This window comes from Mirounga leonina, unplaced genomic scaffold (assembly GCF_011800145.1).
Source record: "Mirounga leonina isolate KUSES-001 unplaced genomic scaffold, KU_Mleo_1.0 Mir_125, whole genome shotgun sequence".
NCBI lineage: Eukaryota > Metazoa > Chordata > Mammalia > Carnivora > Phocidae > Mirounga > Mirounga leonina.
This window is the reverse complement of record NW_023270305.1, coordinates 65,040,611-65,052,898: the sequence shown is the minus strand read 5'-3', so window position 1 is coordinate 65,052,898 and position 12,288 is coordinate 65,040,611. Positions and strand designations below refer to the sequence as shown.

Here is a 12,288-nt window from a genome sequence, read left to right as displayed (position 1 = left end):
ACACCCCCCCTTTTTTTTTTTAAGATTTATTTATTTGAGAGAGAGAGAAAGAGATGAATAAATAAAATCTTAAAACAACAACAGCCACCACCAGGCACAAGACTTAACAGATCTTGACTTTCCTGGATTTCCTAATAAAAAAGCCAACCAGTTGACAAGTACCTTACCCAACCACCTGCACCACCATGCACACAGAGCTTCTGATCAGCATGGTAGTGGCCACATCAACTGTAATGGACAGCTGGGGCTCATCAGACCCTTGTGGAAAGCCTATAAAATTTAAAAAAAAAAAAACACAAACCTAAAGATTTAAGGAGAAAAGAGGAAGAAACAGATAAAAATATTTAAAATGTTAAAAAAAAAAAACAGAAGAAAACATTTGAAAAATTTGTATCCTCTGAGAAATGTGATATTCATCCAAGAAACTAGAATAGGATGTTATTAAAAAGAACATTCAGAGAATAAGAAAACAGTCTTAGAAATTAAAGCTGTGATAGGAAACATTTTAACTGCAGTAGAAGTGTTGTGAAGTGATACCAAAAAAATCTTCCAGACAGTAGAAAAGGAAAAGAAATGCGATATTGAAAAGAAAATCTATACAATCATGGGACACCTGGGTGGCTCAGTTGGTTAAGCATCTGCCTTCAGCTCAGGTCATGATCCCAGGGTCCTGGGATCGAGTCCTGAGTCGGCCTCTGCACTTTGTGGGGAGTCTGTTTCTCCCTCTGCCTGGTGCTCCCCCTGCTTGTGCTCTCTCTCTCTCTGACGAATAAATAAGTAAAATCTTTTTAAAAAGAAAAGAAAGAAAGAAAGAAAGAAAGAAAAAGAAAAAATCTATACAATCAGAAGATGAATAGAGGTCTACTGTTAACAAAAGGACTTTCAGGAGGGAGGGCCAGGGGCAGTGAGAAGGACATGGAAAGGACACAGTGAATGTAAAAAAGGCTCAGGCTAAGGATAAAGAGAAGCAGCTACAACTTCCTACAAAATAAAAATAGGTCACATGACAGGAGACTGGGAATTGCTGGGATAATGGACTTACTTTCCTTGATTCCCTGGGATTAGAATCAAAGATGGAAAGGAGTGGCCAGCAGTGCTACTGTTTGTTACGAGCCTTGTACTTTGAGACGACAGGCTTACGTCGTTTTATCTCACGTTCCTTCATTGCGCCTCGCAGATACTGTGTATTTTAGTTTGAAGGTCTAAGGCAGCCCTCTGTTGAGCATGTCTGTTGGTGCTGTTTTTCCCACAGCGTTTGCCCACTTCATGTCTCTGTGCCCCATTTTGGTAATTCTTGCAATATTTCAAGCTTTTTCATTATTATTATTATTATTATATTTGTTAATGGTGATCTGTGATCGGTGATTACAACTTAACTGAAAACTGGTTAGCATTTTTTAGCAATAAAGCATTTTTTAATAAGGTATGTACATTGTTGCACACTGAGTAGACTGCAGTGTGGTGTAAACATAACTTTTCTGTGCACTGGGAAACCAGAAAATGCATTTGACTTGCTTTATTTCAATACTCACCCATTTAAATCTAAATATTTTCTTTCTTTCCTCCTATTTGCCTTTCTACTCAAACTGCTTCTTTAAAATCACAGAAAAAAATTCAGTACATTGAAGAATAGGGAGGAAGGATACTACGTTTTCCCAAGTAATTGATCTGTAAGCTTTAGATTTCCAGATGAGTGGAATATAGCAGTTAGTAAGTGAAATCGGGAAGATCACTACTCAAAGATTTTTGAACTAATTTTAATGTTTCACACAAATGTCCTGATTTCAACTTTGGAGCAGTGGAATACAGATACGTTTCAGCAATACAGAACGTATTTTCCCTTGGTAACACTTGAGGCGGTGCCTGAATTATTTGTCGTAAGGAGACAGAAATCAGTGTCATAATGAAAGTAGGTTGATGCGTGGGGAAAAGAACCCAGAGTTTAATTGAGAGGGTTTGTTTCCCTTCCCATGAGATCTGAGTATTCCATCTGAAAGGAAATGGGGAGTGAGGACTGGCCTGACTAATGATGCCCTGAGTGCTGCGAGAGGCCAGAGGGCCGGGGACCTTAAGACTGTGACCAGCGTCACCGAAATTTCCAATGCGGGGGGTACTGCCCGTTTTGTTTGCACACACCACCTTAACTTCAGTTTCTCCTCTTCCTATTTTGTCTTTAGATCTTATGATCAATGGATAAAGTGGGGAAGATGTGGAATAACTTCAAATACAGGTGTCAGAATCTCTTCGGTCACGAGGGAGGGAGCCGTAGTGAAAATGTGGACATGAACTCCAGCAGATGTTTGTCTGTGAAAGAGAGAAACATCAGTATAGGAGACTTGGCTCCTCAGCAACAAAGCAGTCCCTTAAGAGAAAATGTTGCCTTACAACTGGGATTAAGCCCTTCCAAGAATCCTTCAAGGAGAAACCAAAACTGCGCCGCTGAAATTCCTCCGATTGTTGAAATAAGCATTGACAAGGATAATGATTCATGTGTCACCCCAGGAGCGAGACTTGCAAGAAGAGATTCCTACTCTCGGCACGCCCCGTGGGGTGGGAAGAAAAAACATTCCTGTTCTACCAAGACACAGAGTTCATTGGATACTGATAAAAAGTTTGGTAGAACTCGAAGCGGACTTCAGAGGAGAGAGAGGCGGTGTGGTGTAAGCTCCGCGCACGACACGGACAGTGTGTCCAGCAGGGCGGTGGGAAGCCGCTCTCTGAGGCAGAGGTTGCGGGACACTGTGGGCTTGTGTTTTCCCACGAGAACTTACAGCAAGCAGTCAAAACCCCTCTTTTCTAATAAAAGGAAAATACACCTTTCTGAATTAATGCTTGAGAAATGCCCTTTTCCTGCTGGCTCAGATTTAGCCCAAAAATGGCATTTGATTAAACAGCATACGGCCCCGGTGAGCCCACACTCAACGTTTTTCGATACGTGTGATCCATCCTTGGTTTCTACGGAAGATGAGGAAGACAGGCTTCGCGAGAGAAGGCGGCTCAGCATTGAAGAGGGGGTTGACCCTCCTCCCAATGCACAAATACATACATTTGAAGCCACCGCACAGGTTAATCCGTTATACAAACTGGGACCAAAGTTAGCTCCTGGAATGACTGAAGTGAGTGGGGACAGTGCTGCAGTTCCGCAAGCTAATTGTGACTCAGAAGAGGACACTACCACCTTGTGTCTGCAGTCACGTAGGCAGAAGCAACGTCAGGTGTCTGGAGACAGCCACGCCCACGTTAGCAGACAGGGAGCTTGGAAGGTCCATACGCAGATTGATTACATACACTGCCTTGTGCCCGACTTGCTTCAGATTACGGGGAATCCCTGTTACTGGGGAGTGATGGACCGTTACGAAGCAGAAGCCCTCCTCGAAGGGAAACCCGAAGGCACATTCTTGCTCAGGGACTCTGCGCAAGAGGACTACCTCTTCTCCGTGAGCTTCCGTCGCTACAACAGATCCCTGCATGCCCGAATTGAACAGTGGAATCACAACTTTAGTTTTGACGCCCACGACCCATGTGTATTTCACTCCTCCACTGTAACAGGACTTTTGGAACATTATAAAGATCCCAGTTCTTGCATGTTTTTTGAACCATTGCTTACTATATCACTAAACAGGACTTTCCCTTTTAGCCTGCAGTATATCTGCCGTGCAGTAATCTGTAGATGCACTACATATGACGGAATTGATGGGCTCCCTTTACCATCAATGTTGCAGGATTTTTTGAAAGAGTATCATTATAAGCAAAAAGTTAGAGTTCGCTGGTTAGAACGAGAACCAGTCAAGGCAAAGTAAACTCTCCCGCCCCCAACGGGCATTAACTAGATCTGCTTTTATGTGCATCAGACAGTACACCTATAGCAAGCACACGTATCAGTGTTAGGTGTTTTTCAGTGCAGTATGTAGGCTTAGTGTCAGTATCTGTCAGATGCGATCTGCTGTTACTTCCTCAGATAAACATGGTGCCTATTGAGACAACAGAGGACAGAGCTACAGGTGTTCGGTAAGGCTACAAAGGCTACAAAGGCATTTTGTCAATTGAGCGAACGGTTTGGTTTGTAATGACTATTGTAACTGAGTGAAGCAACTCGGGGGCATTTGCTATGAAGAATTCTATTTCTTACTGAAGAACAAATTATTAATATTAGATGAGTATTTCAACAGTGTGACTAATGTTTGAAATTGTTATTTTTTCTAAGAATTTTTCTATAACCTTCCAAAAGTAGCGCTGTTTGTAGTTACTAAAAATCAAGCTTTGGAAGTCCAAAAAATAAAGACTGCCTTCCTTGGAGAAAAAAGAAAAATGCAATTTTCTGGCCACAAGGGCAGAGTGCAGTTCACTTAAGTGTTGATATAGTTTATAGTCAGTCTCTTGTCTCTTCTGCAGAAGGTACTGTTAAGCCAACCAGGTTTTCTAAATAGTTGCTCTTAAAAGTTCAGGCTTACAAAGTTGGTGGTAGAGTTTTATTTCAAGGCCTTAGGTATTAATTTTTTTGAATGAGTGCTTTAACTTAAAACACATTGGGAAGAGCTGCAATGTAGTCCTGTGTGTGACTTCTTAAGTTAGTACGTGCGGTCTACTCGTTGATTAGTTAAAGTTGGATCTTTTCCTGTGCCCATGATGCGTTTGTGAACCATGAAGAAAGTGAGACTAGAAGATGCCCAGACAAGTCCAGTGATAACAGCAGTGGTATGCTGATGTTGAGATGATTGTTAAACTGCAGTGAACAATTTGGATGGCACTGTTTAGCTCTTTGTTGTAAACGCTCATAGCTGAATCGCTTAAATACAATTTATAGAATTTCAGTGCAGTTAATTTCTAATGGAAAATCTGAAACCCTAATTGCAGATTTAAAAGGTACTGTACAACCGTTGTATCTGTAAATAACTTTACTTAGCACCTTTTTGTCACTTAGAATAGTATGCAATACTACTTGAGTGAGCTATTTTGGAAGTAATACCAAGTCCTAGTGTTTGCTTCTTAGTATTGAGCTGAATTTACAGTTCTGTCCTAGACATTTTGCACTAGTCAAATCCATTCTTGTGTCTTTTTGTTAATGTGCTCTGTACCACTGGTGAGTGCTCCTTGGTCTCCTTACCTGCTGCTACAGAAAGTTCTTTTACATCCTGATGGCTGTTGCCAAGGCTACAAAAAAGAAAAGCTATATTTGTATGCAACACTAACCCTTTGACTGCTAATGTACGTTTCTGCTTGCTGTGCCTTGTTATGGCTGCTTTTTTGTGCTAATAAAGTATGTTTGGTGTTCTCCTTGTATATCTGCTGTTTTATACATTTGCAACAATTTCTCTTGTAAATGGAACGGTATGGGGTTTTTCAGTGAGCATTACCTGACAACCTACTATAGTTAATGCAGAATTACTGTACAGTCTAATATTGACTTACTCTCGGTAAGCTAACTCTAAATTTAATGCTACTCATCTTTCCAATTGTAATCACATATACCGTGGAACAGTATCTCTAGTTACTGCAAATTACTGTACAGTTTGGATTATAACACGAAACGAACAGAGAAATATTGACTAACCTATTGATTTCTCTGCTTGTAAATGGAAAATTGAAACTATCAATGACATGTTATAATAAATGAATATCTTTAGCCTTCCACTTCATCAGAAACAAGTTAAATGAAGTCTTGTGAACTGATAATACATCAGCACCATTTATTGGTTTGGGGACCATTTTTATTAATCATAAATGCCCAAAATGTAGAACTTTAACCAAAGACTTGTCCATTTTTAAAGCAAAATGGGGATTGAGGGGACTTATAATTCCTGTTATTTCTAATAGAAGTCCCTGAAGAACATATACCAAAGTGTTCGAGAACGTCATCCAAACCTACTTTAAAGCATTATGTGCAATTAAGTTGTTATGACGTAATTATATTGCGTAATTGTTGGGTCCGTTTTCTTGATAATGTATCTGGAAAATAATCTCTTGGGAAAAAAAAGTTCTTACTGATTATTGGAGAAAGATTATATATGCAAGCAAGATCTTGTTTTAAAGAGGAAACTTGAAACTCCAAGAAAGCACTTGATGTTTTATATGCTTGTAGCAAATTGATGTTCTAATTGTAGTTTTATAGAAAATATTAATGCTTTTATGTATTTCAGAACTTTCATATGTTAAATGGAAATTGTTTTAAATGTGTAAATATTTGAGTTTTATGTAAGCATGTATACACTGTGCTAAAAGTCACATGTTTCAGTTTGTGTGTAATATTAATATGCAACCTTTGGTTTAAAATTTTTTTCTTAAAAAATTAGTGGCTTATGTTTTAAAAAAGAAAAAATCACCAGCATGAAATTGCACCTTAGTCTATATTCACTGTGTCTTTTTCTGAATCCCATTGTAGCCTGTCAACTAAATATTTGTTTTCATGGTCTTTTTGAAGTGCATTTTAATACAAACCAGGAAATTCTTTAGAAGTTTGGACACATCTTCATAGTAAAGTAATTAACCCAAGGAAAGGTTGGTCTGATTCCTATCCATTCTCATTCTTTCTTGCATTCATTCATTCATTCATTCATTCTCTCTCTTTCTCTATCTGTGTATATCTACATACACACATGCACACACATATATATACACATATATTTATACATTTATGATGTTCATATTACTTTAAACAATATTGCCATCTGATTTAAAATCATTTAGAGGCCTTATTCTATATATATATACTATCCTTGTACCATTCAAATTTGGTTATCCACACCTAAAGTTTAGTTTTGCCAATACAGTCTTATTTGTAATACAGTCACCTTACAACAAGAAGGCATGCATCAGTATTTTCTGGCTAAACACAGTAAAAAATTTTTGAGGAAGAAACAGCTTGGTTTAAATATAGTTATTAAGAGACATTGTTAAATGTATATTTCTTCTCAACAAAAATTGAGCCCAAATAATCATACTCCACAAACTGCTCTCTGTTCTTATGGTCCATTGGAAGGTTTATGTAAGATTTATAATGGCTTGAGCCATAAAAATTGAAAAACTTGAATTCTGTGCTTCACTTTGACAAAATTCAGAGTTTATAAGCCTTTTTACTTGACGTTTTGATCTGGTTGCTATTCATTTTTATCTCAAGTTTCCATTGCTAGCTGGCACTAAACACTAGTTTGGTCAGGTTTGCTGAGATTGGTCTTAGTGGACTAATCCTTTATTTTTGTAGCAAAGAAAGCTATAAAGCTGCTTTTTGGTAGAGGCACAAAGGCTGAGAGTGAGTCAGCACTCTAGGGCCATCTCTGGGAGTGTGTTAACACAGGGAAACTCACACCAGTTCCTCCACTTACTCTGTAGCCCAGCACAGGCACACAAAGGGCTGACTTCAAGGTGAAAAGCCTCCAAAGGGGACAGTAATGTTTAGTGTGTGTATACATAAACACCACGTAGCTATGAGGCTCAGGCTCAGGCTTTTTTTCATAATTTTGCAACAGTTGATACAGAACACAGACTTTTAAAATGTGGTATGTTCTAAGAAGATTTGGGGTTGGAGTTTTTGTGGGAGGTACTTGGTTGTTGGGGTTTTTTTGAGGAGGGTGGAGTGGAGGAGTTGCCATTGTAAAAAGTATCGATCATTCAGAACAGCTGTTTTCATGCCCAGGAAGCTTGAATGAATATTTAGATTCAACCACTTATTCACAAAGATTTATTGAAGACCCATGTGCCGGTCACCATCTTAGGTTATACATTGGGGTACAAGACAAAGTTATAGGGCATTGGGGAACAATGACCTTAAAGGATGAGAAGAAGATCACCAAGATCAAAGAAAAGAGCATTTTGACGAACAAGAAAACTAAAAGTCTCAAAGTAGGAATGAGCTTATAAGACGAGAGAGAACACAGTAAGACTGGAGTCCCGTGAGTGGTGGGGAATGGCAGGTGATAAGGTAGAGTGGCAAGGACTGTGAGCCCATAGAAAGGAATTTAGATTTTATTCTGAATGTGACGGTAAGCCCTTGGACAGTTTTAAGCAAGGGAGTGACATGGTCTGCTTTCTATTTGCCTAGTAGATAGAAAACAGGCTATAGTGGGATAAAATAAGGGAGACTATTGCAGTCATCTAGGTGAGAAATGGTGAGAGCCTGGACTGGGGTGGTAGTTGTAGGGAGAAGTCAGATTCAGGAGACCTTTATTGGTGGTGAAGCTGATAATTTGGTGATGGATTAGATGGGACGAAAGAAACAATGACCGATTTTTGAGCAAAGGTGGTGATGCCATTAGTTGAGATTTCAGAAAACCAGTAGAGGAGCGAATTGGAGGGTGTAAATTGAATTCTGCCTTGGATATGTTGAGTTTTGAGATTCCTGTTAATTACCCCAACAGAGACATTGAGCAGGCGGTTGGATATATGAATGTAGAATTGGTGTGGGCGGGGCGGGGGCGGAGGGAGTCACTATATGGATAGTATTTCAAACCAGAGACAGGATGGCAACAGCTAGGAATTTTACATGGGATTAAGTATTTCTTTTGGGGGAGAGAGTTATGGCAACATTTATCTTAGTTTGTCAATTCATGATTCTGTATCATTAGATATTTTTGAAAATCTAAAGGATTTGGTAGAGGTAGAGGATTTTGCCTTTCAAAAAGTTTTTAAATACTGAAATCATAAATCTTGCACTCAATTTTAAAATTTTATCCATGCCAAATTTGATTGTCATGCTTCCCATGTCAAATTAGCTTGTGTATCTTTCTTAGTGTAGATTTTTATGTGAGAAATGCAAGTTCGTTATGGAATGTTGAGGAAGTACTGAAGATTATAAAGAAATCAGTGCCCCCCAAAATTTAAGAAACAGTCCATATTATTTTCTTTATCATTTCCCATCACCAACCCCAACCCTGCCGCTCCTAACTTCCATTTTTGTAATCTTCCAAGAGGTGACTGTTGTTAACATTTATTATGTTCCCTTCCATTATTTTTTCATGAGTTTTTACAGCGGAAGGTTTGAAAGTTTATAAGATATAGATACAGATAGATGCTAACATAAAGAAAAAGGAAGAGAGTTGTAGGCCTCAAATTACTTTGAGAGGGTATACAGATGTGCTCCAGATTCTACTCCTTACCTGATTCAGCAGGGACCTAGGCTTCTTACGTGCCTTCAACTCTTGAGGCAGATCATTCAGTGGTTAGAGTAACTGACAGCGCAAAGGCCCAGTCACTGGTGGTTTCTTAAAATAAAATTTCAGTAGGAGATCCCTTGCCTCATGGAACTTCTAAACTAGGAGGGTACACAAACAGACACAGAAATGTGTAATGATGAGAATATATTGGAAATAGACCAAGCAAAAAATTAGACAAAACCTGCTTACATACTTGATAAGGAAAAACAGAGAAATGACCCAAGTGGAGGCAGGGTGATTTGGTGTCAGGTCTGTTTGATCACAAGAATGTCTGGTAATTGGACTTAACCCCGGGGCGGGGGGGTGGAGAGGCCAGGTGTGGAAATTGTAGTGGTCACTAGCAACTGATGAGGGGCAGTACTGAGGTAGAAGGATCTGTTGTTTGTGACATTTGAATGTCTGAATCTATCTAGGTTCTTAAGCAAGACAGTATTAGAAATTATGCCAGCAGCTGTAAAATGGATTATAACCGGGAGAGATTGGAGGCAGGAAGCCCTGTGAAATTTGCCTCGATCAGATTGCTAGCACTGGAATTAAACCGAGGAGTGCATCTGAGAGCAGTTGCAAGAGGAAAAAAAAAAAAAGCATATTTTGGGGTAAAGAAAGGCAAGCAATTTGCTTGCCTAGGAGATTTTGAGTTAAATTTGTCATAGTTTCTCCAAATTCAAGTGAATCATATGGAAGCCAAGCTAGTATCTCCCATTTAATATAATCTGCATCCTATCTGTTTTTAAATTAAGCAAAATATGGAGAGTATATTTTTGAAAGGCACATTTTTAATGCAAAAGATGAATAAATATTTGATCAAATAAGGAAAACTTCATCACTCCTAGATGCACTTTCATAGAGAAAATGGGGAAATTAAAATCTAAAGGAACATCAAAAAAATTATCTGACAAAAATGCTAAAAGGATGGCAAGGTGAGATTGAAGAGGGAGTTAGTGAATTTAACCCCCCACACGCTATCGTGACTGATGTAGGTTTTTTCGTTAATTTTAGTAAGTGAAAGCTGCACTGGATGTTTATTTCGTAGGAATGTATAATATTACCACCCGACATTTCTTTCTCTAGGTGTTTACTAAGCATCCCTTTCTAACTGTAAACCCAAGATTTTAGGGAATTTTTTTAACTTCAGGTAAATTTATCATTACACTAAATGGTTTAATCTTTTCTCATCTGTTTTAAAATACATACAATTAGGCACTTAATCCTACCTTTCATTGCTCCTATTTTTAGGATGAATTATTTGAAATTTATAGGGCTTTTCTTAAACCCCTTAAGATACTTTTCAAATTGAACAGTAATAATTATTTAAAACTTTGTTATCTAATTCTGTAAATATTTTGTAGGTGCCCTTGGGTGCAATTGAGACAGTATTGAATTTTTTTTTAATTTTTTATTGTTATGTTAATCACCATACATTACATCATTAGTTTTTGATGTAGTGTTCCATGATTCATTGTTTGTGCATAACACCCAGTGCTCCATGCAGAACATGCCCTCTTTAATACCCATCACCAGGCTAACCCATCCTCCCAGCCCCCTCCCCTCTAGAACCCTCAGTTTGTTTTTCAGAGTCCATCGTCTCTCATGGTTCGTCTCCCCTTCCGATTTCCCCCCCTTCATTCTTCCCCTCCTGCTATCTTCTTCTTTTTTTCTTTTCTTAACATACATTGCATTATTTGTTTCAGAGGTACAGATCTGTATATTCAACAGTCTTGCACAATTCACAGCGCTCACCATAGCACATACCCTCCCCAATGTCTATCACCCAGCCACCCCATCCCTCCCACCACCCCCCCAACTCCAGCAACCCTCAGTTTGTTTCCTGAGATTAAGAATTCCTCATATCAGTGAGGTCATATGAGACAGTATTGAATTTTAACGACATTGCAGGAATAGAGAAATATTTTGGTATAGTAGTTCCAACATTGTGGATGATATAAATTTGCAAATCCTTTCTTTCAAACATTGTCTTAACTTAATAGCAGTCTCTTCCTGGATGATGATAATAAGATTAGAAGGCCAGTTGATTTCTAAAATTTGGCTATGCTAAATTCTCATCCTTCCAACAGTGAGAGAGTCTGAGAGGCAGTATCGTTAATTGGTGACATGAGCAAAACAAATATAAGGGTCCACGTTTGATCTATAAACACTTATGTCAGAGGCTGGGTGATGTGCTGAATACTGGAGGGCAAGCTGCCAGAATAGCTTCCAGGCCCAGCAAACCATATATAACCTGGTGCAGCAGATCGATTATTCTGTAGGACATAGATTTACCTGAGCTGCCTGTGTCTAATCCTCTACGTGTCTTTGATACCTGACCTAGAGGGGTTAAGTAGCTTGTCCAAGGTCACAGAGAGAGTGAATGTCAGAGCTAGATTGAAACACAGGTCTGAGGCCAGAACTGAAGCCCTTAGCTGCTATGCTTTTTGGATACTAATCTGGTCAGTCAAATTGATGTTTCTTCCAACACTCATTTTTTTATTGACATCTCAAGAGGACAGTAGATTTCCAACAACTGATAAAAATAGATTCTAAACCATTGGTGAAAGTGTTGAAAGAAGAGGCCACGAGAGTCTCCTTATTCCTATCTCCAGTTCGTTACCCCTGCCTGTTTCTCCAACTTTTTCTAGCACTACTTTGCCCTTACTCACTGCTTTCCTGTCACACTGGCCTTTCGATGGCTCAAACACTCCAGTCTCTTTCCTACCTCAGGGCCTTTGCGCATGTTGCTCCCTCCTGAAATTCTCATCTCCCCATTCTTCCACATAGCAAGATAGATTCTTTTTATTCTTTACACCTAACCTTAAATGTCACCTCCTCAGAGAGACCTGATCATGCCATTTAAAGACTTCCCTCATATTGTTCTCTATCTCTGCCCTGCCTTTGTTTCCTTCATAGTCTTTATTACAAAAACTTGAATATATTTTGAGTTTTGGGGTTTTGACTCTCCCTCTTGAGAAATTCTGAGAAGAGAGACCATGTCTGTTTTGTTTGCTGTTCCATCCTCAGTGCCTAGCAGAGTGCTTAACACAGAGTAGAAAATATTTGTTAAATGAGTGAATGAATTAACAGTCCACTTGTATTTATTTCTCCACTTTACTGACCGAAATATCACGAAAACCTTATTGCATGTCCT

At 38.9% G+C, this 12,288-nt stretch overlaps 1 protein-coding gene across 4 annotated transcripts in view; it reads left to right on the top strand.

Moving 5' to 3' along the window:
* The window catches only part of SOCS5 (suppressor of cytokine signaling 5), a 57,966-nt gene extending 52,030 nt beyond the window's left edge, over window positions 1–5,936 (top strand). For all 4 annotated transcript variants that reach the window (XM_035001628.1, XM_035001629.1, XM_035001631.1 and 1 more), the window contains one exon: window positions 2,178–5,936. In XM_035001628.1, coding sequence (XP_034857519.1) covers window positions 2,190–3,800 — 1,611 coding nt within the window. In that variant the 5' untranslated portion in view covers window positions 2,178–2,189 and the 3' untranslated portion in view covers window positions 3,801–5,936. The remainder of the gene's footprint in view (window positions 1–2,177) is intronic.
* The last annotated feature ends 6,352 nt before the right edge of the window (window positions 5,937–12,288 follow it).